The sequence below is a fragment of the Mercenaria mercenaria genome, chromosome 19 (assembly GCF_021730395.1).
Source record: "Mercenaria mercenaria strain notata chromosome 19, MADL_Memer_1, whole genome shotgun sequence".
In the NCBI taxonomy this organism is placed as follows: domain Eukaryota; kingdom Metazoa; phylum Mollusca; class Bivalvia; order Venerida; family Veneridae; genus Mercenaria; species Mercenaria mercenaria.
The window spans coordinates 45,801,716-45,825,883 of record NC_069379.1 but is presented as its reverse complement, the minus strand read 5'-3'; the positions used below and the strand labels follow the sequence as shown (position 1 = coordinate 45,825,883).

At 35.5% G+C, this 24,168-nt stretch overlaps 1 protein-coding gene across 2 annotated transcripts in view; it reads left to right on the top strand.

Annotated features, from left to right (window-relative positions):
- The window catches only part of LOC123542051 (uncharacterized), a 62,585-nt gene extending 54,060 nt beyond the window's left edge, over positions 1-8,525 (top strand). For both annotated transcript variants that reach the window (XM_053530841.1, XM_045327684.2), the window contains 10 exons: positions 774-887; positions 1,427-1,687; positions 1,986-2,108; positions 2,323-2,448; positions 3,139-3,264; positions 4,019-4,150; positions 4,440-4,517; positions 6,960-7,130; positions 7,455-7,574; positions 8,370-8,525. In XM_053530841.1, the coding sequence (XP_053386816.1) occupies positions 774-887; positions 1,427-1,687; positions 1,986-2,108; positions 2,323-2,448; positions 3,139-3,264; positions 4,019-4,150; positions 4,440-4,517; positions 6,960-7,130; positions 7,455-7,574; positions 8,370-8,497 (1,379 nt within the window). In that variant the 3' untranslated portion in view covers positions 8,498-8,525. The remainder of the gene's footprint in view (positions 1-773; positions 888-1,426; positions 1,688-1,985; positions 2,109-2,322; positions 2,449-3,138; positions 3,265-4,018; positions 4,151-4,439; positions 4,518-6,959; positions 7,131-7,454; positions 7,575-8,369) is intronic.
- Positions 8,526-24,168: the final 15,643 nt, after the last annotated feature.

The window sequence follows — 24,168 nt, the reverse complement described above, 5'->3', positions numbered from 1 at the left end:
GGCGGGCAATATGTTTCTCATAGCGATCTGATAAAAGGCATTGTGTCTGAAATCATTTGCCTTCTACCGCTGATTCATGTGGTGAAGTTGGCAGTTACTTGCGAAGAATAGGTTTGTACTGGTACAGAATCCAGGAACACTGATTATGTTACCTGCCCACCGTTACATAACTGAAATACTGTTGATAACAGTACAAACAATTTGATATGCAGAATACAAATAATGCAAAATACATCAAATCATATGTACCTTATTTACCGAAAGTCATATTTTTTTACATTTTGTCATGAAATTTGATTTTAATAAGAAATTGATATTTGCGATAATACCTGCTGGATACATGTATTTGGTTTAAAGGAACTGAGTAAGTATCAATCGAATTGGCAAAACTGCTATTATACCGATTGTCCGCTGTTTGCGTGAAATCCTGCTATATATGTACTGAGAAATTGGTGGCATTCGATATATACGTTCGACATCTGTTGCAAATGATTTATCCGTTTAATTTAATAACATTCGTAATCAAATTAAGCCTTGATATTATCTACGTGCACGAGATACTTATAACTAAAAATAACGTAAAACAAATAGGGTTTGAACAAAAATAACGAATAAAGTTGCATTTTCGGTATATCACATATTAACACACAACTTTACCTACGGACAATTGCATTGACTGTTCAAGAAGTGAGTATCATTATACTATTTCCAGTTAAGGAAAATTTGTGATGTCGTAAAATGTGTTGTTGAAATATGGTATAATTCGTGTTTAGATATAGATGAATGCAGCCGAGGTGTATGTCCACATGATTGTGTAAACACTAATGGAAGTTTTCAGTGTGAATGTTTTACGGGATATCGACTCCAGGAACCAGCGGTTTGCACAGGTATTTATGAAAATATTCCTGACAGGATAATGCAATTTTTTGATCTAGTTATGTCAACGTCCAGGATTTACTGTAAGCTTGATTTGTTTCAGATGATAATCTCTTAAATGAAAGACGGTATATATCAATACTTGTACTTTTTTTACTAGACAGATTTCAGGCGACTATTAGTAAAGTGAAGACGTACCATTTTGACATTAATCACTTCTGATATCAAGAGCAGAAAACAGACGTGCATTTATGGAGGACTAATTTTATATTTAAGCTATCGTTTGAGAATTATTGGTTTAGGTCAACACCTTAGCTTAGAATTGATTGCCATACGTGGGTCTGGATTTAAAACATTATTAAATAAGGTATAGAATTCTTCATGCGAAAGAGCTATCTTACGGAAAGTCTTAGGAAAGGCTTAAGGTGATTCTTTACAAATGCAAGTCTATACCAAAGATTCATATTAAAGCAAACAATACATCATATAGTCCTTGACCAGTGCCAGTTTCTTTTTAGCTTATGATTATACAGACTAAATTTTGTTAAAGCATGTGGAGTGCCTTACTGGGGAAAGAATTGCGAACAAACGTGCGTTTGTACTGGCCGCGGCGCGGATAGGTGCGATCCAGTTAAAGGGTGCATATGTAAAGCTGGTTGGCAAGGTGTGTCTTGCGACGCCGACATAAACGAATGTGAGGCATCCGTTGAAATGTGTGACGATCCACGGAAAACATGTGTCAATAGTTTAGGCTCGTACAGTTGTGTTTGTAGAGCTGGATACTACTTAACTGAGAAAGGGGACTGTGAAGGTAGATAATTATAAACAAGTTTTTAAAGGTTATTATTTCGTTAAAAATCATACGACCAAAAGTGTATCTGCTTTTCTTTTCCAAAGCGTGCATTCCACGTACATTCAAATTAAAACAATTGGTGTATGTGTTTTTTATGATAACACTCAAGTAATATAATTTTTCAGAACATATAAAGTGACGAAAATAAATCAGATTCAGTTCATATTCTGTATTTGTTATAAAATAAGATAAATGATTTATTAGTTTTGATTAAATATTAGTTAAATTCTACCACGCTATTTTTGAATGTATATAGACATAGATGAATGCTCTGACATACAACTGAATGAATGTATGCAAGAATGCACTAATACACTTGGAAGCTATTCATGCAGCTGCAGAGACGGATATACGAAAACCAATGAAACATCTTGCTCAGGTATATTGTATTGCTTCACCGAGTGTTTTAAATAAAAACATGAAGGATGAACATTTCAGCAATATATTAAATAAATGTTAAACAGTGAAAGAAACAATATCTGAACACAATTTAATTTTTCTCTTGTGAGTATACGAAAATAACGAGAAAGAAGCCAATATAAAAAATAAGTATGAAACATTATTGATTAATTGATTGATTGATTGATTTCCAGATATAGACGAGTGTGCACTGGGAACTGATAAGTGTGAGCAACGGTGTACTAATAATATAGGACTGTACACTTGTGCCTGTCATATTGCTTATACTCTCAATGATGATCGACAATCTTGTGCTAAATGTAAGTATTAGGAAGTGTGATATTTAAAGACAAAAATGTTAAAACATCCTTTGAGTCTTTTGAGGAAAGAAAATAGAAACTGCAACACACGTTACGCATTTAGCACATTCGTAAGTGAAAGTCTATCAAATCACACTAAAATAGACATAATGATCCCAAATAAATATAACAACACTGATGTAAAGTACGTGGATGTATTTTACAGCTACCTCACGGCAGTTACAGATTGCTGTTGCGAAAGTCATATTATTCACAAATTTAGAATAAGGTCCCTGTAAACAGCTCAAAATTGTATAAAATGATTATTTGTAACTTACGACTGATTGTAGTTTTCAGATGATTTTTATGAGAGTAATTGTTGTTGTCAGAAACGCTTATGGGACGTAAACAATTACATTTTTGCAATTGTTTAATGTTGCGTGCTATGTACAGATATCATGTGGAACAAACGTTTATAAGAATGTTCTTAGATAGAAATAAAATCTGTAAAAAATATTTTGGAAGCAAAGAATGCAACCAAGAACAATAATAGCGGATTCGTTCTGATTGAGTCTGCACATGAGAAGTTCCCTGTAATAATCAAGGAATAAATAACAATAATTGCTTACAGTATCTGGCGTAATGTAATATGAGATATTCAAGCTTGATTCATCATTCTTAAATGTTTCTTTATTCTGTATTTTATTGCAGTGTCAGACCCGTGCCTTGCACTCAATAATTTGACATGTTCGCACTTCTGTGTGTTGTCGGAGGAGAACGCAGTGTGTGGTTGTCAGAAAGGTTATACTTTGGACTCCGATAACGAGACGTGTGCAGGTATTCAATAACAATATAAGACCTCTTTAAATAATAAGTGTTGCTGCCTAAATTGAATGATGGACCAGTCCATCGTGAGTTCGATCCTCGGGCGGGGTGTATGTTCTCCGTGACTATTCGATAAACGACATTGTGTCTGAAATCATTAGTCCTGCCGTTACATGACTGAAATACTGTTGAAAAACAGAGTTAAACCCATAAACAAACAAAAACAAAGCGGCCGTAAAATTATTTTTGCTTTTACCTTTATTAAGTGTTATAAGTGATCTTGATATTGACTGAACCTCAAAGGCAACAATTGTTCTATTATGAACTTCAGCAACGGAAAAAGTGCAATTAATATATATTCATAAAAGGGTTTGGTGGCATTTGTTTGACGTCAAAATGCTATTACGTCACTGCTGGAGGTCAATATGTATTTTTGCTCTGCCTATGTGTCAGTTCGACCTTGTATATTAGTATATTACCTTGTTCAAAGTAATGGAAAGGAGTATAAATATAATCTCAATAATAACTCTCATCATTTTATTTTATGCCTTACTGGTCAAGAAAATACTAATCGTAACATGTTAATACAAATTTGCTCTACAAATGTGTTTAAAGCTGGTAATCATCTTATTATTTCAATTCCTTATCGAAATACAAATAATAGATTATTCAAATTGCTTAATTGACCGCAAAGTTTTTACAGCTTTTCAAAGATGCATGGACACGATACCTTAGAAAATAATAAAACGTGTTAATTTCATTACAGATATAAACGAATGCGAAGACAGTGTCGGAAACAAGTGCAACATTGATGCTACATGCATTAATACGGCTGGTTCTTTTGAATGCGACTGTCCTGTTGGGAAACAACTTGAGAATGACGGAAGAACATGTTCTGGTGTTTACAAAGAATCTATACCTTATTGTTAAAGTTAATTGACCGAACAAATTTTGAATATTTGTTGAATTCCTCTTATCTAATTTCTAAATACACTACAACTTTCTCTTACAAAATAACTTTCAGAATTATACATATTGATGTGGAATACGTACTATTTGTATTGTAAGGGGTCACACGTAAATGTCCGTTTATATTGTATTTTAGTTAGTTGGCTCTTTAGATTTAAACCTTGGAAAAACTTTAAATCATCTAATTTTCGTTTGAAATTCATTTTGTCTATTCTTAGAATGCGATGACTATCACTATGGCAAAAACTGTTTGCAAAGTTGTAGCTGTTTGTACGGGACATGTGACAAAATTAAAGGTGTGTACTAAGTATTTATCAACTCATGCAAAAGACAATACAATGCAAAGTGCATGTTGCGTTAATCTTTCTTAGACGTTTCCAACTAATGATATTTACTTTTTATTTTACTATTTTCGGATTTTTGTACCCCCCCCGACACCATCTCTCCTTATCCCCTTGACAGAATTTAATGAAACTTCACACAAGTGATCAGTACCAACAGTAGTTGTGCATGGGGCATGTTAGATTCTTTTAGGAAAAAAATTTGCAGAGTTATGGGACTTTGTTTTTTTGTTACTATACTATATACATAGACACAATCTTGTGCGCACCATCTCTCCTCATCCCCTTGTCACAATTTAATGAAACTTCACACAAGTGATCAGTACCAACAGTAGTTGTGCGTGGGGCATGTTAGGTTCTTTTAGAAAAAAAATTTGCAGAGTTATGAGACTTTCTTTTTTTGTTACTTTACTATATACATAGACACAATCTTGTGCGCACCATCTCTCCTCATCCCCTTGGCACAGTTTAATGAAACTTCACACAAGTGATCAGTACCAACAGTAGTTGTGCATGGGGCATGTTAGGTTCTTTAGAAAAAACAATTGCAGAGTTATGGGACTTTTTTTTGTTGTTACTATACTATATACATAGACACAATCTTGTGCGCACCATCTCTCCTCATCCCCTTGACACAATTTAATGAAACTTCACACAAGTGATCAGTAACAACAGTAGTTGTGCACGGGGCATGTTAGGTTCTTTCAGAAAAAAAATGTGCAGGGTTATGGGACTTTTTTTGTTGTTACTATACTATATACATAGACACAATCTTGTGCGCACCATCTCTCCTCATCCCCCTGACACAATTTAATGAAACTTCACACAAGTAATCAGTAACAACAGTAGTTGTGCATGGGGCATGTTAGGTTCTTTCAAAAATTGCAGAGTTATGGGACTTTGTTTCTTGTTAACATACTATGTACATACAGTCTGCATATGCAATCTTGTGCGTGCCTAATCTACCAAACCCTTGCACACAATTTAATGAAATTTCACACAAGTGATCAGTACAAACCCTAGTTGTGCATGGTGCATGTTACATTCTTTTAGATAAATATTCTGCATAGTTATGGGACTTTGTTTTTTGTTACTATACTGTATACATACAGTCTATATACATACAGTCAACATAATTATGCAGTCTTGTGTGCGTCAAATTGCAATGTACTGTGTCAGTGCATGCGGGGGGTACATTCATCACCTTTAGTGATAGCTCTAGTTTATTTTGTCAATCACACTATGCCATTGTTCTATGCATCTGATACATGCAGGTCCGTCTCAAAATTTAACTGCAAAGCGATTTGTCTGATTTTTTCATACCTATATCGGATTAATTATGATCACATTGATATGAATATATTATCGTTGCAAAAGTAACATGTTTTTGTGCTATGGATTTCTTCACATAAGTTAAAGTGATAAATCATTTAAAAATGACCAGTATTTACCACAATTTATTGATCCTTCTAACGGAATGAATAAAAAGTTAAACAGTTGGAAGAATGATATACAGTTTTCCTTGAAACTATTGTAGTCCTAATTTAAATTAGTGAATTGTATTGTTTGTGCCTACACAAAATTTTATCAGCAATGGGAATAAAAACAATACCTCAGATTTCATATCAAGAAACACAATTAGAAAAGTACCGTTTAGTGCTTATAAATAACATATAAAATTGGGTATTATACTTATACTATAAGTTTCGACTTGACCATTTCAAAGCATGTTGTTTGATATCTTGTATGGATAAGTCATATTAAGTAAGAAAAACATTTCATAAATTTTATTAAAATATTGATCCGACAATTGATTTCGAGCTAAAAACGCTTAAACAGTTTGGTGCATTTTTGTAACATAATTGTTCAATTAAACATGAGTTTTATGCACACTTTATGATATAAACTGCTTTGGAGTTTACTTCGTGTAAAACTGTTTTTCGTTCCTGTGCCACTATATGGTTTCTTTTTTTCATATCAGTTTTATTTCCAAGGCATGTTCTATCAATACAACTTGTTATATATCACAGCTTGTACCACCTTGAATCTAGTCTCTGTCAGTCACATATAGGGTCAAATCATGCTCCATGTGGTTCCATGTTTTTGATGTTTTGTATAGAAATAAGGGACCGACAAATGGTGTAAAATAATTATCATTTTGATATGATGAACGTCTTAAACTCATCAATACAATTTATCAAGCAAAACCAGTTCTCTTTCGTAAGCATATTGCATTCCCTTCGGCGTGATTATTATAATTATGGCCTACATAGCTATTTAAAATTAGTTGTATGTTGTAGTTTTGAGATTACGTGTTATCGAATTCGGTATTCATCACATATTTTTTCGATGTTTGTACAGTCAATAATTGATAGAATGGTACAATTATTTCTAAAGGTTGTATTTGTGATGCTGGTTGGGCTGGAAATAATTGTGATATTGACATCAACGAATGCGACACTGGACAGATCACATGCCAGAAAGAAAATACGATATGTGTAAATTTGCGAGGAGGTGCGACATGCTCCTGCAAGTCGGGCTACAGAAATAATTCAGGACAGTGTCAAGGTATTTCACTTTTTCCAAAGGATAAATGAGCTTTATTTAAGCATTAAATTACAATCTTGTCAATGTGTTAAAGTCAGGTGCGTTTTCGAATTACTTTAAAATCTTCATTCATACAGTTTTACTTTAAACTCTTCATTCATATTGGTTTAAATCACTATGTCATGTATTCATATATGCATCTTATTATGTGAATAAGCATTTTCAAATTGGAAAGTTTTACCCAAAGAAGATCGGTATGGCGTCATGTTACCATTAAAAAAGTAAGAATTAAAAAAGTAATACTTATAATATCTGCCAAGTAATACTTATTTTTTGCATTAACAGATATAGACGAATGTGATGATTTACAATTAAATTCATGTGATCAACAGTGCGTCAATTCAGAAGGGAGCTACACTTGTACCTGTCAAAAAGGATTTGTTTTAAAGGGAGAAAAATGTACCGGTAATTATAATATAAACTATTAAACAAGTAAATTGATTATCATAGAAATGAAGGTATTATTTTTATACAGAACATTAAAGTGTTAAGCATAAATTGAAACAAACGAATTAGAAAAAAAATCTGAAGATTCTTGGAATCAGAAAACAGCGATACAATAGTAGACTCTGTTTGATCGAGTCTTTTCTTTACAGATAAATTAAATGTGCTAAATACCTCAAGCCCACTAGTACCGGCTGATGTGAACGAAATTAAATAAACTCTATAATCCCAAAGCACCAATAAATGTATCATTTAAACAACACGTTTGAACAGGGACGTTTCAGTAACACATCATGTCGGTAATAAAAGCTACAGCAGTGTATATATGAATGTTTGCATAATCATGCTTATAATAATACGAAGACAATCAGCAATTGAGTATTATTAAGCCGTTTAATGGTACACAAAACCCCATTCCTTACTGATCCCAAACATATTCCAAAGTCATATGGAGTATTTGCGCTAGAAAAATCCATTACATTCGTATCTTTCACAAAAACGGGCATGTTCGTTTGTTTAATGTATGTTTAAATGCAAGCATTAAGAGTAAGATAAGTCAGATAAATACATTTACGTCGCACCGGCCCGCTTAGCTCAGTAGGTAAAATGTTGGTCTACGGATCGCGGGATCGTGAGTTTGATCCTCGGACGGGGCGTATGTTTTTCCTGTACTATGCGTTCTTAATTTATACTGACAAGGTAGTCTTAAGTATTGATTGATCATAACTTATAGTATTTCCTTTATTATCATTGCAGATATTGACGAGTGTTCAGGAAGTCACGGTTGCGATCAAGTCTGTGAAAACACTGTTGGGAGCTATATATGCTCATGTGAAAGCGGTTTCCGACTTGAATTGACTGACAGGAAATCTTGTAAACGTTAGTACAAATCACGTTTTTACATTAAAATTGATAAGTGCACCTAAAATCGCAATGTCAGTGCAATGCTTGTTATTATTTGTAAATTATTTCCAAACATTTGGCTTTAATGTATCATGTAACGTCTCTACAAATATGTTCGACAACAACTTTATGTCTACATTTTACATTTTATAGACATTGAGGCACTTCTGTTTTACGAATGACTGTTTTTCTTGCTTGATACTTCTTTTGTAAACACTTAAATGAATATGACGGTGCATACAGTGTTTCCTGTGTCCGTTTGTGCGTGCAGATGTGACTGTGTACACAAAACTTGTCCGGTCAATAATTTTGTTGTGTTATGTTGGATTTTTGAATCACTAATAAATGGTCGATGGATTTTTTATGCATTAATGGATGTTCAAATTACTTGATACTGTTTTAGTTATAACAAGACAAGATCATAGTACTATGACTCCCCCACGTGAAGTAAACTGAACCTCACGAAGAATATTGACTCCCATAAAAAAACGACCCCTGATCATTTGGTCAAATTTAGTGATAACTCATGTATCTAAGGCCTAATTGCTGCATTTTATGCCCCCACTCGGGGGAGGGGGGTATATAGATTTGCCCTTGTCCGTCCGTCCGTCCTTCCGTTTGACCATTAGCCCCAGATACCATCACTTGACACAGAAATCAGAGCATTCCGCAACGGGAAAAGGGATTCTATTTCTAGACGCTGTATCTTGGTGTATACATTTTTTTTTCCAGGAAAATAACAATTCACAATACGTTTACAAAACACACCAGTGTCAATAATCCCTGCAAACTTCGGTATGAAGTAATTCTTCAGAAGAAAACTGCACAAGAAACTGCTAGCATAGAACTTAGTATTAATAGAAGTTGCAATACTTAGCAGTGGCAGTAAAGTACGGTAGAGGCAACAATAGAAAGTAGTAGTAGTAGTAGTAGTGGTAGTGGTAGTGGTAGTGGCAGTGGCAGCAGCAGCAGCAGCAGCAGCAGAGGAATAAGTGACAGCAACAACAACAGCAGCAGGAGAAGAAGAGGTAGATGTACAAGACGTATTAGTGGAAGCAGGTATAGTAGTATCAGTAGTAGCAGTTGTAGTAGTAGTAGTAGTAGTAGAAGTAGTAGTAGTAGTAGTAGTAGTAGAAGAAGAAGAAGTACATGTAGTAATAGCAATAGAAGTAGCGGCACCAGTAGTAGTAGTACAATCAAAATGTTAACTATTGGCAATGGAGGGTATTAGAGTTGTAGATCTAGTAAAAGTGTCCGTTAGGTTTGGTGGGGATCCCTTTTTAATAGATATTACCGTCGAAAGTCTTTTTAGGAGCCGGTGTTTTACACGGAAAGGGTAACTTTTTTTAAATAGAATAATGTCCGGGAATCGATATTGTATGAGAGTTCGAATGTAATAATTTCGGCAGTCAGTATTTTGGAAGGAGTCACTTTTTCTATAGAATAATAACCGGGGTCGTTATTCTATGAGATTCGAAGGGAGTCATCTTTAGGGAGCCAGTATTTTACTTGGAGGGGTCAGTTTTTTTATAGAATAAATACCGGGGGTCGTTATTCTATAGAGTTTTCAAAGGGAGTCAGTTTTTTATAAGGGGAGTCAATATTTTACAGGAAAGGAGTCACATTTTCTATAGAATAATGACCGGGGGGTCGTTATTCTATGGGGGTCGAAATACTTCATTACACCGGCTGTCGCACACACAGGAGCCACAGCTGACTCCTTCAAAGCTTATGTCACTGTGCCTGTCCTAATCTCTGCCCTCAGTCTTTAAACACCAACCAGTGCACAAAGTTTTATTGATGTAACATTTGCAAAGTTTTATTGTTTTGGCATATGTACAAAGCTGTTGTAAAAACATCATAGATTTTTATTCAGTGCCTACACATAATCTTCAAAGTTATGAAGGAGTGTAGTATTTTGAAGAAGAAGAAGAAGGAAGGGCGTCTGAGTATAGCAGTGCCATTATTTTGATATATATTTGATATGTTGTTTTTAATCTGTAAGTGTCTTTAAACATGTTCAGCTTACAAATTAGACATGGGTCTTTAATGTAATTGAAATGTGTTCAGCTGTTACTCAGCCAATCATATTGTCGCATTGGTTGAAATGTGTGGTCACATGACTTGGTAGTTCTGTGCAGAACATATTGATGACAGCTATAGTGACATGTACTTTTGGGAGCTGTCATATGTTTTACTTGGTTTTAAAGATTTGTTTGGATTGTTTGGATTCAGGGTTTTATTTCTTTGGTATGCAGTTTATTATTGCTTTGCCTAGATTGGTTTGTTTAAGTGCTGTTTCTTGAATAGCGTTTTATTCATCCTGTGCGCGTTTTTCTGTCATTCTTGAATTGGCGCTTGTTTTTGTAATGGCTGATCTACGAACCGCCGCTCCATTCTTTTAACACCTTGCATGAATATTTGGATCTTAACTTTACAGCACAGTTAATACAGTTGCTGCACAGAGAACAGTTTGTATGTGTGAGATCAGATGCTGTCCGTGTGGTACCCGTGAAAACGCACGGATAAATTTACGCAAATAGAATCAGATATACTAGTCAGACATTCTGCTGATGTTATCATAACGGCTTTAAGATGAAATGCAAGACAAAATAAAATTATACTTCCAAATATCTTAATAATCTGTTTATGGCACCGGGGTTTCATAAAAAAGTAATGATAAAAAGAAGAAAAAGAAGAAGAAAATAGAACAATCTGTAGTTTAATCTCAAGGAATTTCAAGTGTTTATTATCAACATGTTGAACACAGTTAAGTTACATGTCATTTCTACACCGTACCCTCCCATGTCCTTCATTCGTTAAAAATCGACAGTGCATGTAACAAAAGAGCCTAAGGTTAGCATTGATTTAGATATCATATAAGTATATACTACGACAATTGTGTTTAATCAAATCAATGATGATTTGAAATAGATACAAAACATTCTGAAAATAAACAAGAAATTTAGAATAAAATCTATTTGAGGATCACTGTGTCACAAGTGAAACAAGTAAAAATCTTTGTATTTTTCTCTCATTAATCACATTAAAATATAGAGATCTACTTACTTGTTATTATTTCATGTTACACACATAGATATAAATTTCATATATACATTAAAAGTTCTAATATAAATACCAATACATACGACTATGAAATTAAGAAAAAACACCCTGCAGAACACGTAAAAATTCCCAAATTAATAAATATGCCGTTTGATTACTTAATTAACTCCTGCTCATAATAATAAACAAGACTTCTAATAATTTAGAAATTTAATGAGGTCAGCACGTGTCACAAGAATAGTCAATTACACAATGATAATATTAAGCGAAACACACTACTAACTGAACACTAAGTCCGACACTATGAGTGATTTCGGTCAAAGTCAGTTTAATATATCAACACCCGCCATACCACTCATAAACACATTAACACTTTCTGTAATATCAAAGTCTATATATATTCACTAATAGACATATCCGTTATTATGTCAATATTTAACGAATGTCACATTATTTTTATTTCTAGCCCAATAATATTCAATTGTCTGTGGGCTATATGGTATTTCCTCACTTCACATTTATTATGCATGTACTAGGAACATCTGTATTCCTGAATATTTCATGAATATCAATGATCCAATATCACTTCACATATTTAACTATATACATATAGAATGATAAGAAGAAACATCAATGGCAAAAAAACAAAGGCAAAAAGAATTAATAAACATGAAATCAAGCTTATAAATGAAAACAAAAATAAGCATAAGGGCAAAATATGAAGGGCGGGTGGGATTAATTTTAGTCTTTTAGACTAGTGACACGTAACTAGAAATTTCAACAAGTGGCGCCAAAATTGTGTGAGCGTCGTTATATAAACTAGGCAACCAATAATAATAATTTTAACAAAGAACCAATCGGCGAGAGAGATTCACGAGGTTGGCTAAAAAACTTAACGACTGGGAAGAGAAACGTGACCGTCGTTAATTAATTATTTTAAAAGATTTAAAATATACCAATTAACTCCTGCTCATAATAATAAACAAGACTTCTAATAATTTAGAAATTTAATGAGGTCAGCACGTGTCACGAGAATAGTCAATTACACAATGATAATATTAAGCGAAACACACTACTAACTGAACACTAAGTCCGACACTATGAGTGATTTCGGTCAAAGTCAGTTTAATATATCAACACCCGCCAATCAACGGCCCAAAAAAGAAGCAAAATAACAGCGAGTTAAACAAAATAAAACAAAAAGGCAAATAAATATAGGTATGAACAAACTGAACAAAAGATTGCATTAAACTGAACAAGCAGAAGCAACATAAATTTATTGCATAAACTCTCTGAGGTATGTAAATATAAAGTATAAAATTGAAACGTAATGCCAAAAAGTCGACAGTACAAGCATCCTGCTAAACTAAGAACCTGGCAGTGAGTTTATACAAAGTCTAGCTTAGACTATGTTTTAACAGTTACTAGCGTTGTCTTACCTTAAAGTATTATGACATTTAACAGTTGCTGTAACATATGATGCGACTGTAAGCAAGTGATAAAGGCTGATGCTACAGCTATGAAGTCTAGATATAAATGGCAGCTGAACTTAGCAAAATACAGTAGAACTAGCAAAATACAGTAGAACTCCATTAAGAAAGAGTTGAAATAACTCTCAGAAAGAAGTGACGAAGACGATTCGAACCTTCTGTATTTAAGTGCAATCCCCCGTCCAATTTGGCCAACAAGTAGCGTTTAATTTGCCCCTTGTAACTAAAAGGGCGATATGACCGTATAAATTTGAAGTTCAGATCAGCTGCCAATACATCTTCAATATAATGATTAATTTCTTTGACAATTTGTTCAGTACGAGAATGATCCACCGGTCGAGGGAGAATTGAAGACACAATAATTTTGATAAAAGGATTTTCTTTCCTAATGGTAGCAATTAGATTTGCTAAATCTGCATAAAATGAAGCTGCGGAATTTTGATTACCAATATTGTTGGTGCCTATATGAAGAATTATGAAAATTATGTCGTTAACTGAACTTGTTTCCTGCTTACTAAAAAGGATAACTTTCCAAAAGTCGCCCCTGGAAAGGACTGTAATAAAACTCCCTCGATCGGTGACAGGTTCTTAACAATTGAATCTCCTGCAATGACAACTCTGCGGATTTCTGTAATTAGAAAAAGAACTAGTTTAAACAACAGAACATATTTATATACAAGTGAATTACCGACAATTCGTTTAACAAATATCAAAGCATATTAAACTTAAAAACTTCAAAATAACATGTAACTTGTCACTCATACCGTTGCTTTTACTCGGAATCTGAACACAAATTTGATCACAAGAAACTTTTCAAATCTTATGAATAGTGTTACTATCCAAAAAGGATAAATACCCAGATCCAAACAATACCATATTTGTGCACAACATTCTGCTCTTAAGGTGAAAACATCCAAAAGACAGCAGAACTCTTATCTGTTAGGAAAAGAGGTACACAAAAAGAAAGTTATAGACCATAGTAAATATCCAATTTCACATTGATTCCGAATATGTTAACAAATTTGAACTAATAAACGAGACACTTTAAATTTGTCTTTTAGAGAGTACTGAATGTACTTTTTGTAAGCATCAGAGTACCAGTCACCCATTACTTGAATGAGATCTGTGGGAATTTCTAGCCTGAAAGCAAGGGTTGCAAAGCCTCTCGTAAAGGAATGTGTTGAATAAAGGCTGGACTCTAAACCTATATCTCTAAAGGTAAAGGTAAAGGTAAAGGTAAGTTTTATTTACCGTCGCTTGGTGAAACAATGAACATAAGCTCTCTAGAGCTTTTCTGCGACCCTATATTAAGAACAGTTAAAACCAATTATACCTCACCCCCAGCAATTTGCTGGTACCCATTTACAGCTGGGTCGACTGAGGCAATCGAAGATAACTGTACGTAACTTTGAAAGATAAATTTGATATGTAACTGGTTTACCTGAATTTAATACAAATAACGGAGAATTTTCTGGAGCCGGATTATGTTTGATCATATGTTTGAAAGCTCTGACTGGGCATAACCCTTTATATTAGTCAAAGGAGTGTACAGAATTCTTTCTCCTGCTTGGACGATTTTGGTCCATTTCTTTCATTGAAGCTAACAGATCTCCTCCAGAAATGCTTACATCTTTCCGTAACAAGAATTTGGTTTCTAACAAATCTTTTTTGGAAGTAGGCACTAAATTTGATTTTCTTGACATGAGAAAAAAGGCAAAAAGAAATAAACACCAAAAGGTATAACTGTCTGATGCTGAAAAATCTAAAATATCATGAATTTTCAGAAGAATTTCTGGAGTAATGGGTTCAGCACGGTGAACCAAATGCATATGTTGTTTAGCTATACCCTTTAAGGACAGATTTATTAAAAAGGTGTTAATATGTTCTAAACTGTTCAAAGCCCAATAACAAATGCATGGTTCTAACACCACTGATATAATTCTTGATAGAATCAGTCGATTTTAATGATCTACTTAAAAATTGTGCGTATAACTATGGCGTACTGTTAGGGTCGAAAATGCCGATTTAGCTTTAAGACAATTCGATTTAGTACGACCCAGGGTCGGACATATTCCAATTAGTATGACCCTGGTTGAGAATTAGCTTAAAGCTATTTCATTTAGTACGACCCTGGGTCAGACAATTTCAATTTGTATGATACTAAATCGAATTAGTACGACCCTGAATTAAGACAAATCTATTTAGCTTCAAGACAATTCGAATTAGTACGACCCTGGGTCGGACATATTCCAATTAGTATGACCCTGGGTCAGACATATTCCAGTTAGCTTTAAGCTAATTCCGAAATAGTATGACCCTGAATTAAGATAAATCTATTTAGCTTTAAGACAATTCGAATTAGTACGACCCTGGGTCGGACATATTCTAATTAGTATGACCCTGGGTCAGACATATTTCAATTAGCTTTAAGATAATTCGGAATTAGTATGACCCTGAATTAAGATAAATCTATTTAGCTTTAAGACAATTCGAATTAGTACGACCCTGGGTCGGACATATTCCAATTAGTATGACCCTGGGTCGGACATATTCCAATTAGCTTTAAGACAATTCGGAATTAGTATGACCCTCAATTACAGCAGCCATCTTTAGTACGACCCTGGGTCGGACATATTCCAATTAGTATGACCCTGGGTCGGACATATTTACAATTAGTATGACCCTGGGTCGGACATATTCCAATTAGCTTTAAGACAATTCCGAATTAGTATGACCCTCAATTACAGCAGCCGTCTTTAGTACGACCCAGGGTCGGACATATTCCAATTAGTATGACCCTGGGTCGGACATATTCTAATAAGCTTTAAGATAATTCCGATTTAGTATGACCCTCAATTACAGCCGCCATCTTTAGTACGACCCAGGGTCGGACATATTCCAATTAGTATGACCCTGGGTCGGACATATTCTAATAAGCTTTAAGATAATTCCGATTTACTATGACCCTCAATTACAGCCGCCATCTTTAGTACGACCCAGGGTCGGACATATTCCAATTAGTATGACCCTGGGTCGTACTAAATTGAATTAACTTAAAGACATATTATTTAGCTTTAAGACAATTGAATTAGTATGACCCTCGGACAAAATACCAGAATGCACCAAATTCACTGACCAATGAAATCAGGTGTTACATTTTCCTGTACATAATCGTCTATATCCAGAGGCCACTATAGGTCAGTTGAAATAAAATTTTGAAATCTTGAAAACATTATCATAAAATGTCGCTTTCAAGTTTCCTTGATCGTGTGAGGATATAGTAATGGTGTATTTGATACGCGTACACAAAAACGGTGTAAATGATCAATCGATTAAATATTCGCTTATGAGGCTTAATTAGTTGCTTTTAAACATTAATGCGCATATGTTTCCAGGTTCCAAGCTTATCAGATGGCCAGTGCCATAAATACACATTATCTGATTCTTAATGGGACATCATGCTGACGAGACAACAAGCCTGAAATTTCAAATCAAAATTGATTTCCAGCTGCAGACACTTGTCCTAGGCAAAATAACGTATCTGTTGAGAATGCATATATAGCCATATACCTGAATCACTGCAACAATCACTTAAGATTATTATTATTGGTTGCAAAAAAGGAAAAATGTTACATAAGCAAGATCAAATAAATGGCACGAAATACAAATACAATAAAAATATAAATAATAATAACATAACGTTTGTTATAATACACTGAAAAGAAAAGAAAAGAAAAAATGCATTATTTACTTCTTTAATATCTTTTGAACAAATTGTCCTAGAAAAATAGTGGTAATACTCACCTTTCATTCTTTTTGAAATTTAATTGAAGAAAAAAAACTTCATTTCATCATTTTTGTCAATTTAAAATCTGGTTTTATATTTGCTATTCATTGATAAAACATAATATGTTGATGTGCTTATAGAGAAATTGTTGTAAAACAACACACATTGCAGTAACAATATTCTTATACAGTATGCTAGTAAACTACTTGGTATCCAAAAACAAAATTTATTATCAACACAAAAGTTTCGAAAATTTTAACTGATCTGGATTTTAATGAAACATATCAAAAGCAACGCAAGACATAAATAGGAGGTGTCAAGCAAACATTTCATTTGATATTCCACAGTTTCCATTGAATATCGAGGCCAGATTTGTCAAATTCGGAACTGAATAAACAGAAAGTTACATTGAACCACATACTTTTGCTAAACATTTCCATTATACAATGTATTTACAAAGTATAACGTAATATAGTGCTAGATATGTTTCATGATTCAATTAACAATATTTCAGTGGTAAATAACTTTCTTGATTGAATGAATTACCACAAGAAAAAACTGATGATTTCATAAATGCAAAATTAACGGAAATAGAAATTATCAATTTGAATTTATCTATGTTATATTTGTCATAGGTTTTAATTTTTTGTGGTGAAGATTTTGTCATTTGTAATATGACATTATGTAGAGATTGCATTCCTGAGAGAGTGATATGAAAAATGTTCCGCATATAGCTCCCCGGTCTTGTTGCAACTTGACCAAGTAGTTGTTACTAGTAATTCATTTATATGATTTAAGATATTGAACTGATTTCTAAAAAGCAACTTTAAATATAGAATATCCGTATCCACATTTTTTCAGTAATGTGTGAGACGATGGCTCTAGGATTAGAACTCAGCATTCGTATTTATATAGTGAAAAACGAAAACCGAGCACGCCACTAGCATCAATTTTTATATTTGACTGAACAAAAAGATTTAGCAAAAAAAAAAGCAAAAATGAATGTCGGGTTTGAAACCCGCACCTGACGGTCATGCTCAATGTAAGGCATTTGATAGAGAATGACAGACCGGTTAGAAAATTAAGTTACCGTTGAAACATCGTGACATTATCCATTATCGCGAGTTCTTTTAAAGAGGGTTACTGCGTTGTTTTGTAGGGGCTTCTGCACAAACAAAACTAGAATTCTGTCGATAGCATACGAATGTCCCCAGTCAATGTCGCAACACCGCTTAATGTCGCAGCAGTGTTAAATGTCACAAAATCATCTGCCGCTGTATGTCGCACCTTTAACGTTACATATGTCGCAAGAACTTGCCCATCGTTATTTGTAGCAACACCGCACAGCAAATAACGAAAGAAATAACTAAGGTATGTTCATGGGTCATAACAACCTGAGATAAGATAAAGTGTGTACGTGCGTGCCAAAGTATGCACTGAGTGGACTATTGAAAGGGTTTAGAAATTACATACTGTTCTGAACTGCATGTTTGTTTTTCAATGTAATTGATTTGATTTTTAAAGGTTTGGGCCTGGATGCGGTACTCGCCGCGGTACTTAGAATTGTTTTAGGTCTAAGCTACACTACAACATTTTATCTCGAGCACCAATATCTTATCTCGAACGCACGGGATCATTTTTCGAATTGACGATGTCTTATTTCGATCACACGAAATTTTATTTCTTTTGCTCGTAATAATCTAATTTAAAAATCATAACGTAGTCGCCGATAACTTTCATACACGATACATTTAAAAAAGACAATTAACCTGTCAAAAAATGAAGGCTTTACTAGCCCAGCCCAGTCCGGTCTGATTCGTTTAAGTAAAAGCTGCAACAAGTTATATTTTTGTAATAGGGAAATGTTTGATAAATGCGACATGAAACGGCCTTGCCACCGAAGGATCGAACCCTGATATGTTGAAAGACAACCAGTCATAAATTGATGGACATGCGAGTAATACGAAATTCCACCGACTTTGATAACGCTTGTTCATATAAAGACGTGCACAAGGAGACTTCAACCTGTTCCTATTATCAATTATATATTAATTGTATATGCCCGCAGTCAATTAACCTATCATCGTTCCTGTGTTTTGTACCGTGCAGTAGTAGAAAACGAATGAATACCTATTAATTGATCATGGGTTCTATTTCTTTGTTTGAATTTTACAATCATGGCCATAGTAACTCATCACTACCGACAATATTCCCTAACTCTCCCTTTCCATCCCTACAAATTTACTGCCCAGCCCCCTCCCCGCTCCCCCCTTATTTTTTTTTACTATTTGTGTCTTAGATTCCCGTATCATCACTCACCCATTTCCTTACCCCTACCCCGTCATAGAGTGTTATTACTAGACGTCTAGCAAAGGCCAAATTGAAAAGTCAGACATTCAGTCAAACACTTGTAAAATACTAATATTCCAAGTTTCACATAAAACATTGTATTGCTTGAATCTGACTCTATCTTAATTATTACCTTTTCTTCCAATCAGCTCATGCCTCATTGAATCTAACGGGTTTCCTACATTTGTTCAACCTATCCAAAGCCGTGTCTCAATAACAACATCTGACCTATCTACGGAAGTGTTGCTTATCTTGCAATGGAAGTCCCGTGCGCCATGCTAATTGTCAATTGCCAAATACCTTATGAAGAATATTTCGAAAACGAGTGACATATATTACAATGAAAGGCCGATGCACCATGCTAATTGCCAAATGCTAAACAGCAAATATTTTAGTGCTATATGCTAATTACGTAATGCAAAAAAATGACAAATATGTAATAATAAATGCAATGTATGTAATATTGAGCATTAAATATTTGGCATTTAGCGTTAAAAATGCCATTTCGGATTAAGTAGTTGAATTTATCATTGATTATTGAGCATTTATCAACTGGCCATTACCATGGTACACTGGCCTTTCATAATGCAATATACCAAATGCTATATACATGTGCCTGTGGAAGGCCGATGCGTCTTTCTAATTGGCAAATCGTTAATGAAAAATGCTTTTTACCAAATGCTTGAATCATATATTGGCTGTCAAACGGTAATTGTCAATGGTAAATGCTAACTGTTGAAACAATAAACGCTAAATGCTTATTGCTGAGTAAATAGCTGACAATATCAGTGGATGAATGCATTCTTTATATAGTATATACTCATTGTTCATCGCTCTATGTGATATTTTAGTAAGCATTTTACAGCAAAAAGTTACGGTTCCATGTCCCCATAATAGGTGCAACATATTACTGCTTCAAATCAGTCAGGTAGATTTTTTTCAAAGGAGTAAAGTGACATTCATTAGTTGAAAAAAAAACTGATCATATATGTATAAAGCTCAATAATTTGAGAATTACCATTTATCATTTGACTATAAGAATTAGTTTGTATAAAATTTAGCATTTGACAGTAACCATTTTGTATAGAGTAGTAGTTGCAGCAGTAGCAGAAGTAGTAGCAGTAGTAATAATAGCAGTAGCAGCAGCAGCAGCAGCAGCAGCAGCAGCAGCAGCAGTAGTAGTAGTAGTAGTAGTAGAAGCGGTAGCAGTAGCAGTAGCAGCAGCAGCAGCAGTAGCAAAGTAGTAGCAGTAGTAGTAGCAGCAGCAGCAGCAGAGTAGTAGCAGTAGTAGTAGCAGCAGCAGCAGCAGAGTAGTAGCAGTAGTAGTAGCAGCAGCAGCAGCAGCAGCAGCAGCAGCAGCAGAGTAGTAGCAGTAGTAGTAACAGTAGCAGCAGCAGCAGTAGCAGTACTAGCAGTAGTAGTAGCAGCAGTAGCAGAGTAGTAGCAGTAGTAGTAGCAGTAGCAGTAGTAGTAACAGTAGTAGCAGTAGCAGCAGCAGCAGTAGCAGTACTAGCAGTTGTAGTAGCAGTAGTAGTAGCAGCAGTAGCAGAAGAGAAGTACCAGTGGTAGTAGTAGCAGTAGTAGCAGCTGCAGCAGCAGCTACAACAGAGTAGTAGCAGTAGTAGTAGCAGCAGCAGCAGCAGAGTAGTAGCAGTAGTAGTAACTGTAGTAGCAGTAGCAGCAGCAGCAGCAGAGTAGTAGCAGTAGTAGTAGCAGTAGTAGTAGCAGCAGCAGCGGCAGCAGTAGCAGTAGTAGCAGCAACAGCAGCAGCAGCAGCAGAGTAGTAGAAGTAGTAGTAGCAGCAGCAGCAGAGTAGTAGCAGCAGTAGTAACAGTAGTAGCAGCAGCAGCAGCAGCAGCAGAGTAGTAGCAGTAGTAGTAGCAGCAGCAGCAGCAGAGTAGTAGCAGTAGTAGTAACAGTAGTAGCAGTAGTAGTAGCAGCAGCAGCAGCAGAGTAGTAGCAGTAGTAGTAACAGTAGTAGCAGTAGTAGTAGTAGCAGCAGCAGCAGCAGCAGCAGTAACAGTACTAGCAGTTGTAGTAGCAGTAGTAGTAGCAGTAGTAGCAGAGTAGTAGCAGTAGTTGTAACAGTAGTAGTAGTAGTAGTAGTAGTAGTAGCAGCAGCAGCAGAGTAGTAGCAGTAGTTGCTGTAGCAGTAGCAGCAGCAGTAACAGTACTAGCAGTAGTAGTAGCAGCAGCAGCAGAATAGTAGCAGTAGTAGTAACATTAGTAGCAGTAGCAGCAGCAGCAGCAGCAGTAGCAATACTAGCAGTTGTAGTAGCAGTAGTAGTAGCAGCAGCAGCAGGGTAGTAGCAGTAGTAGTAACAGTAGTAGCAGTAGCAGCAGCAGCAGTAGCAGTACTAGCAGTTGTAGTAGCAGCAGTAGCAGAAGAGAAGGAAGTACCAGTGGTAGTAGTAGCAGTAGCAGCAGCAGCAGCAATAGTAGTAGCAGTAGCAGTAGCAGTAGCAGTAGTAGTAGTAGTAGCAGCAGTAGAGTTGTAGCAGCAGCAGTAGCAGAGTAGTACCAGTAGTAGCAGTATCAGTAGTAGCAGTATCAGTAGTATCAGTAGCAGCAGCAGCAGCAGCAGCAGTAGCAGAGTAGTACCAGTAGTAGCAGTAGCAGCAGCAGCAGTAGCAGCAGTAGCAGAGTAGTAGATTTACTCATTGTGGAAGCATGCACTGATGACATTTCACGTGGCTATCTGTGACGATGCATATGACCAAATACACTCACTGTAGAAGCCTGCACTAAAAATATTTCACGTAGCTATCTGTGACGATGTATGTCACTAAAAATAGTCACTAGCAGTAGCAATAACAGTAGCAGCAGTAGTAGTAGAAGTAGCCGTAGCAGTAGCAGTAGTAGTAGTAGTAGCAGTAGTAGCAGCAGCAGCAGTAGTAGTAGTAGCAGTAGCAGTAGCAGTAGCAGTAGTAGAAGTAGCCGTAGCAGTGTAGTAGCAGCAGTAGCAGCAGCAGCAGTAGTAGTAGTAGTAGCAGTAGCAGTAGCAGTAGCAGTAGTAGAAGTAGCCGTAGCAGTGTAGTAGCAGCAGTAGCAGCAGCAGCAGTAGTAGTAGTAGCAGTAGCAGTAGCAGTAGCAGTAGTAGAAGTAGCCGTAGCAGCAGCAGCAGTAGTAGTAGTAGCAGTAGCAGTAGCAGTAGTAGCAGCAGCAGCAGTAGTAGTAGTAGCAGTAGCAGTAGCAGTAGCAGTAGTAGAAGTAGCCGTAGCAGCAGCAGCAGTAGTAGTAGTAGCAGTAGCAGTAGCAGTAGTAGCAGCAGCAGCAGTAGTAGTAGCAGTAGCAGTAGTAGCAGCAGCAGCAGCAGCAGTAGTAGTAGCAGTAGCAGTAGCAGTAGTAGAAGTAGCCGTAGCAGTGTAGTAGCAGCAGTAGCAGCAGCAGCAGTAGTAGTAGTAGTAGCAGTAGCAGTAGCAGTAGCAGTAGTAGAAGTAGCCGTAGCAGTGTAGTAGCAGCAGTAGCAGCAGCAGCAGTAGTAGTAGTAGCAGTAGCAGTAGCAGTAGCAGTAGTAGAAGTAGCCGTAGCAGTGTAGTAGCAGAAGCAGTAGCAGTAGTACTAGCAGTAGCAGTAACAGTAGCAGCTGTAGTAGTAAAAGTAGCAGTAGTAGTAGTAGTAATAATAGCAGCAGCAGTAGTAATAGTAGTAGAAGTAGCAGTAGTAGTAGTAGTACCACCAGCAGCAGCAGCAGCAGAAGCAGTAGCAGAGTAGTGGTAGTAGTAGTAGTAGTAGTAGTAGTAGTAGAAGTATTGATCGTACACTCTTGAGTCCTCTCCCTGGAAAGACCAGTACTGGTGAATTATGAATAGGCTCGATCGTGACCTCAGTTGGACTCGAATCTTCGACTCCCGGGTCAAGCGGCTATCGACATTTTCAAAAGCTATAACAATACAAATTAAGTTTTCTAATTAATTAAAGGGTGATTCAGGACAAATATAGTATTGAAGGTAATTTAGTAACTTTTACAAGCCCTTATTACTGAACAAAAACTGGAATTTCAAACTTATGATGTGCTGTTTTGGCTGTAACTGTTGGATATTCGTTATTATCACATGATTGACGTCGCGGGAATGTAATAAAGCCATTACATAAAAATGATAATACACTATGTAATAAACCTTTGACGTCGACGTCGTTTAAGACGTTGGTCAAATTGACTAGTTTTAATAGCTAAAGAAAGAAGAATTTTTGATGTTTCGGCAGGAAAAATTATCATGTGATAAAAAGAATATTACATTTGTGACTTTCCACATTGAATTTATTAAACGAGTTGAATAAAATTGATTAAATGCTCGGCAGAGCCTCGCATTATATAATTTTATTCAACTCGTTTAATAAATTCAATATGAAAAGACACTCATGTAATATCCTCTATTTCTCAACTTTAAAGAGAGTTTATTTGATATGTGTGCATTTCCGGCAAAGCGTTCGCTTTTTTGTGGATACTGTATTATGATTATGGACTAGCTCCTAGACTATGACATACTTTTTTACATTTTTATAATTGAATGTAACGAACTGAGACAGTCTATATCCTATGCCAATATGATAATTTTTAACATCATTCCTCTGTGAAAATCTGTAGAATAGACTGGCTTTAGTCTCTATGAAATTGGGTTCGTCAAAAAAAGGTGAAAAATGCAGAAATATATTTATTATCAGTCTTGTGGTAGTCTACTATGATTATGGCATGCGAATAATATTCGATTATTAAGCGATCACTATTACAAGTAAAATGATCTTAGTCTGGAAGTGATCTTTTTACACCATCCCTCGACAAGAATACGACTAATCCATTCAACTGAACTTGCGTCCCCTGAATAAATATTTTCAATTTTAAAGTGACCGATTATATTCATCAAATGTGAAAGAAAAGACAAATGGACTGGGAAACAATTCTTACAAATGACGTTTCAACTGAGATTTTGGCGTAACACCAAATGCGCATAAAATTAAT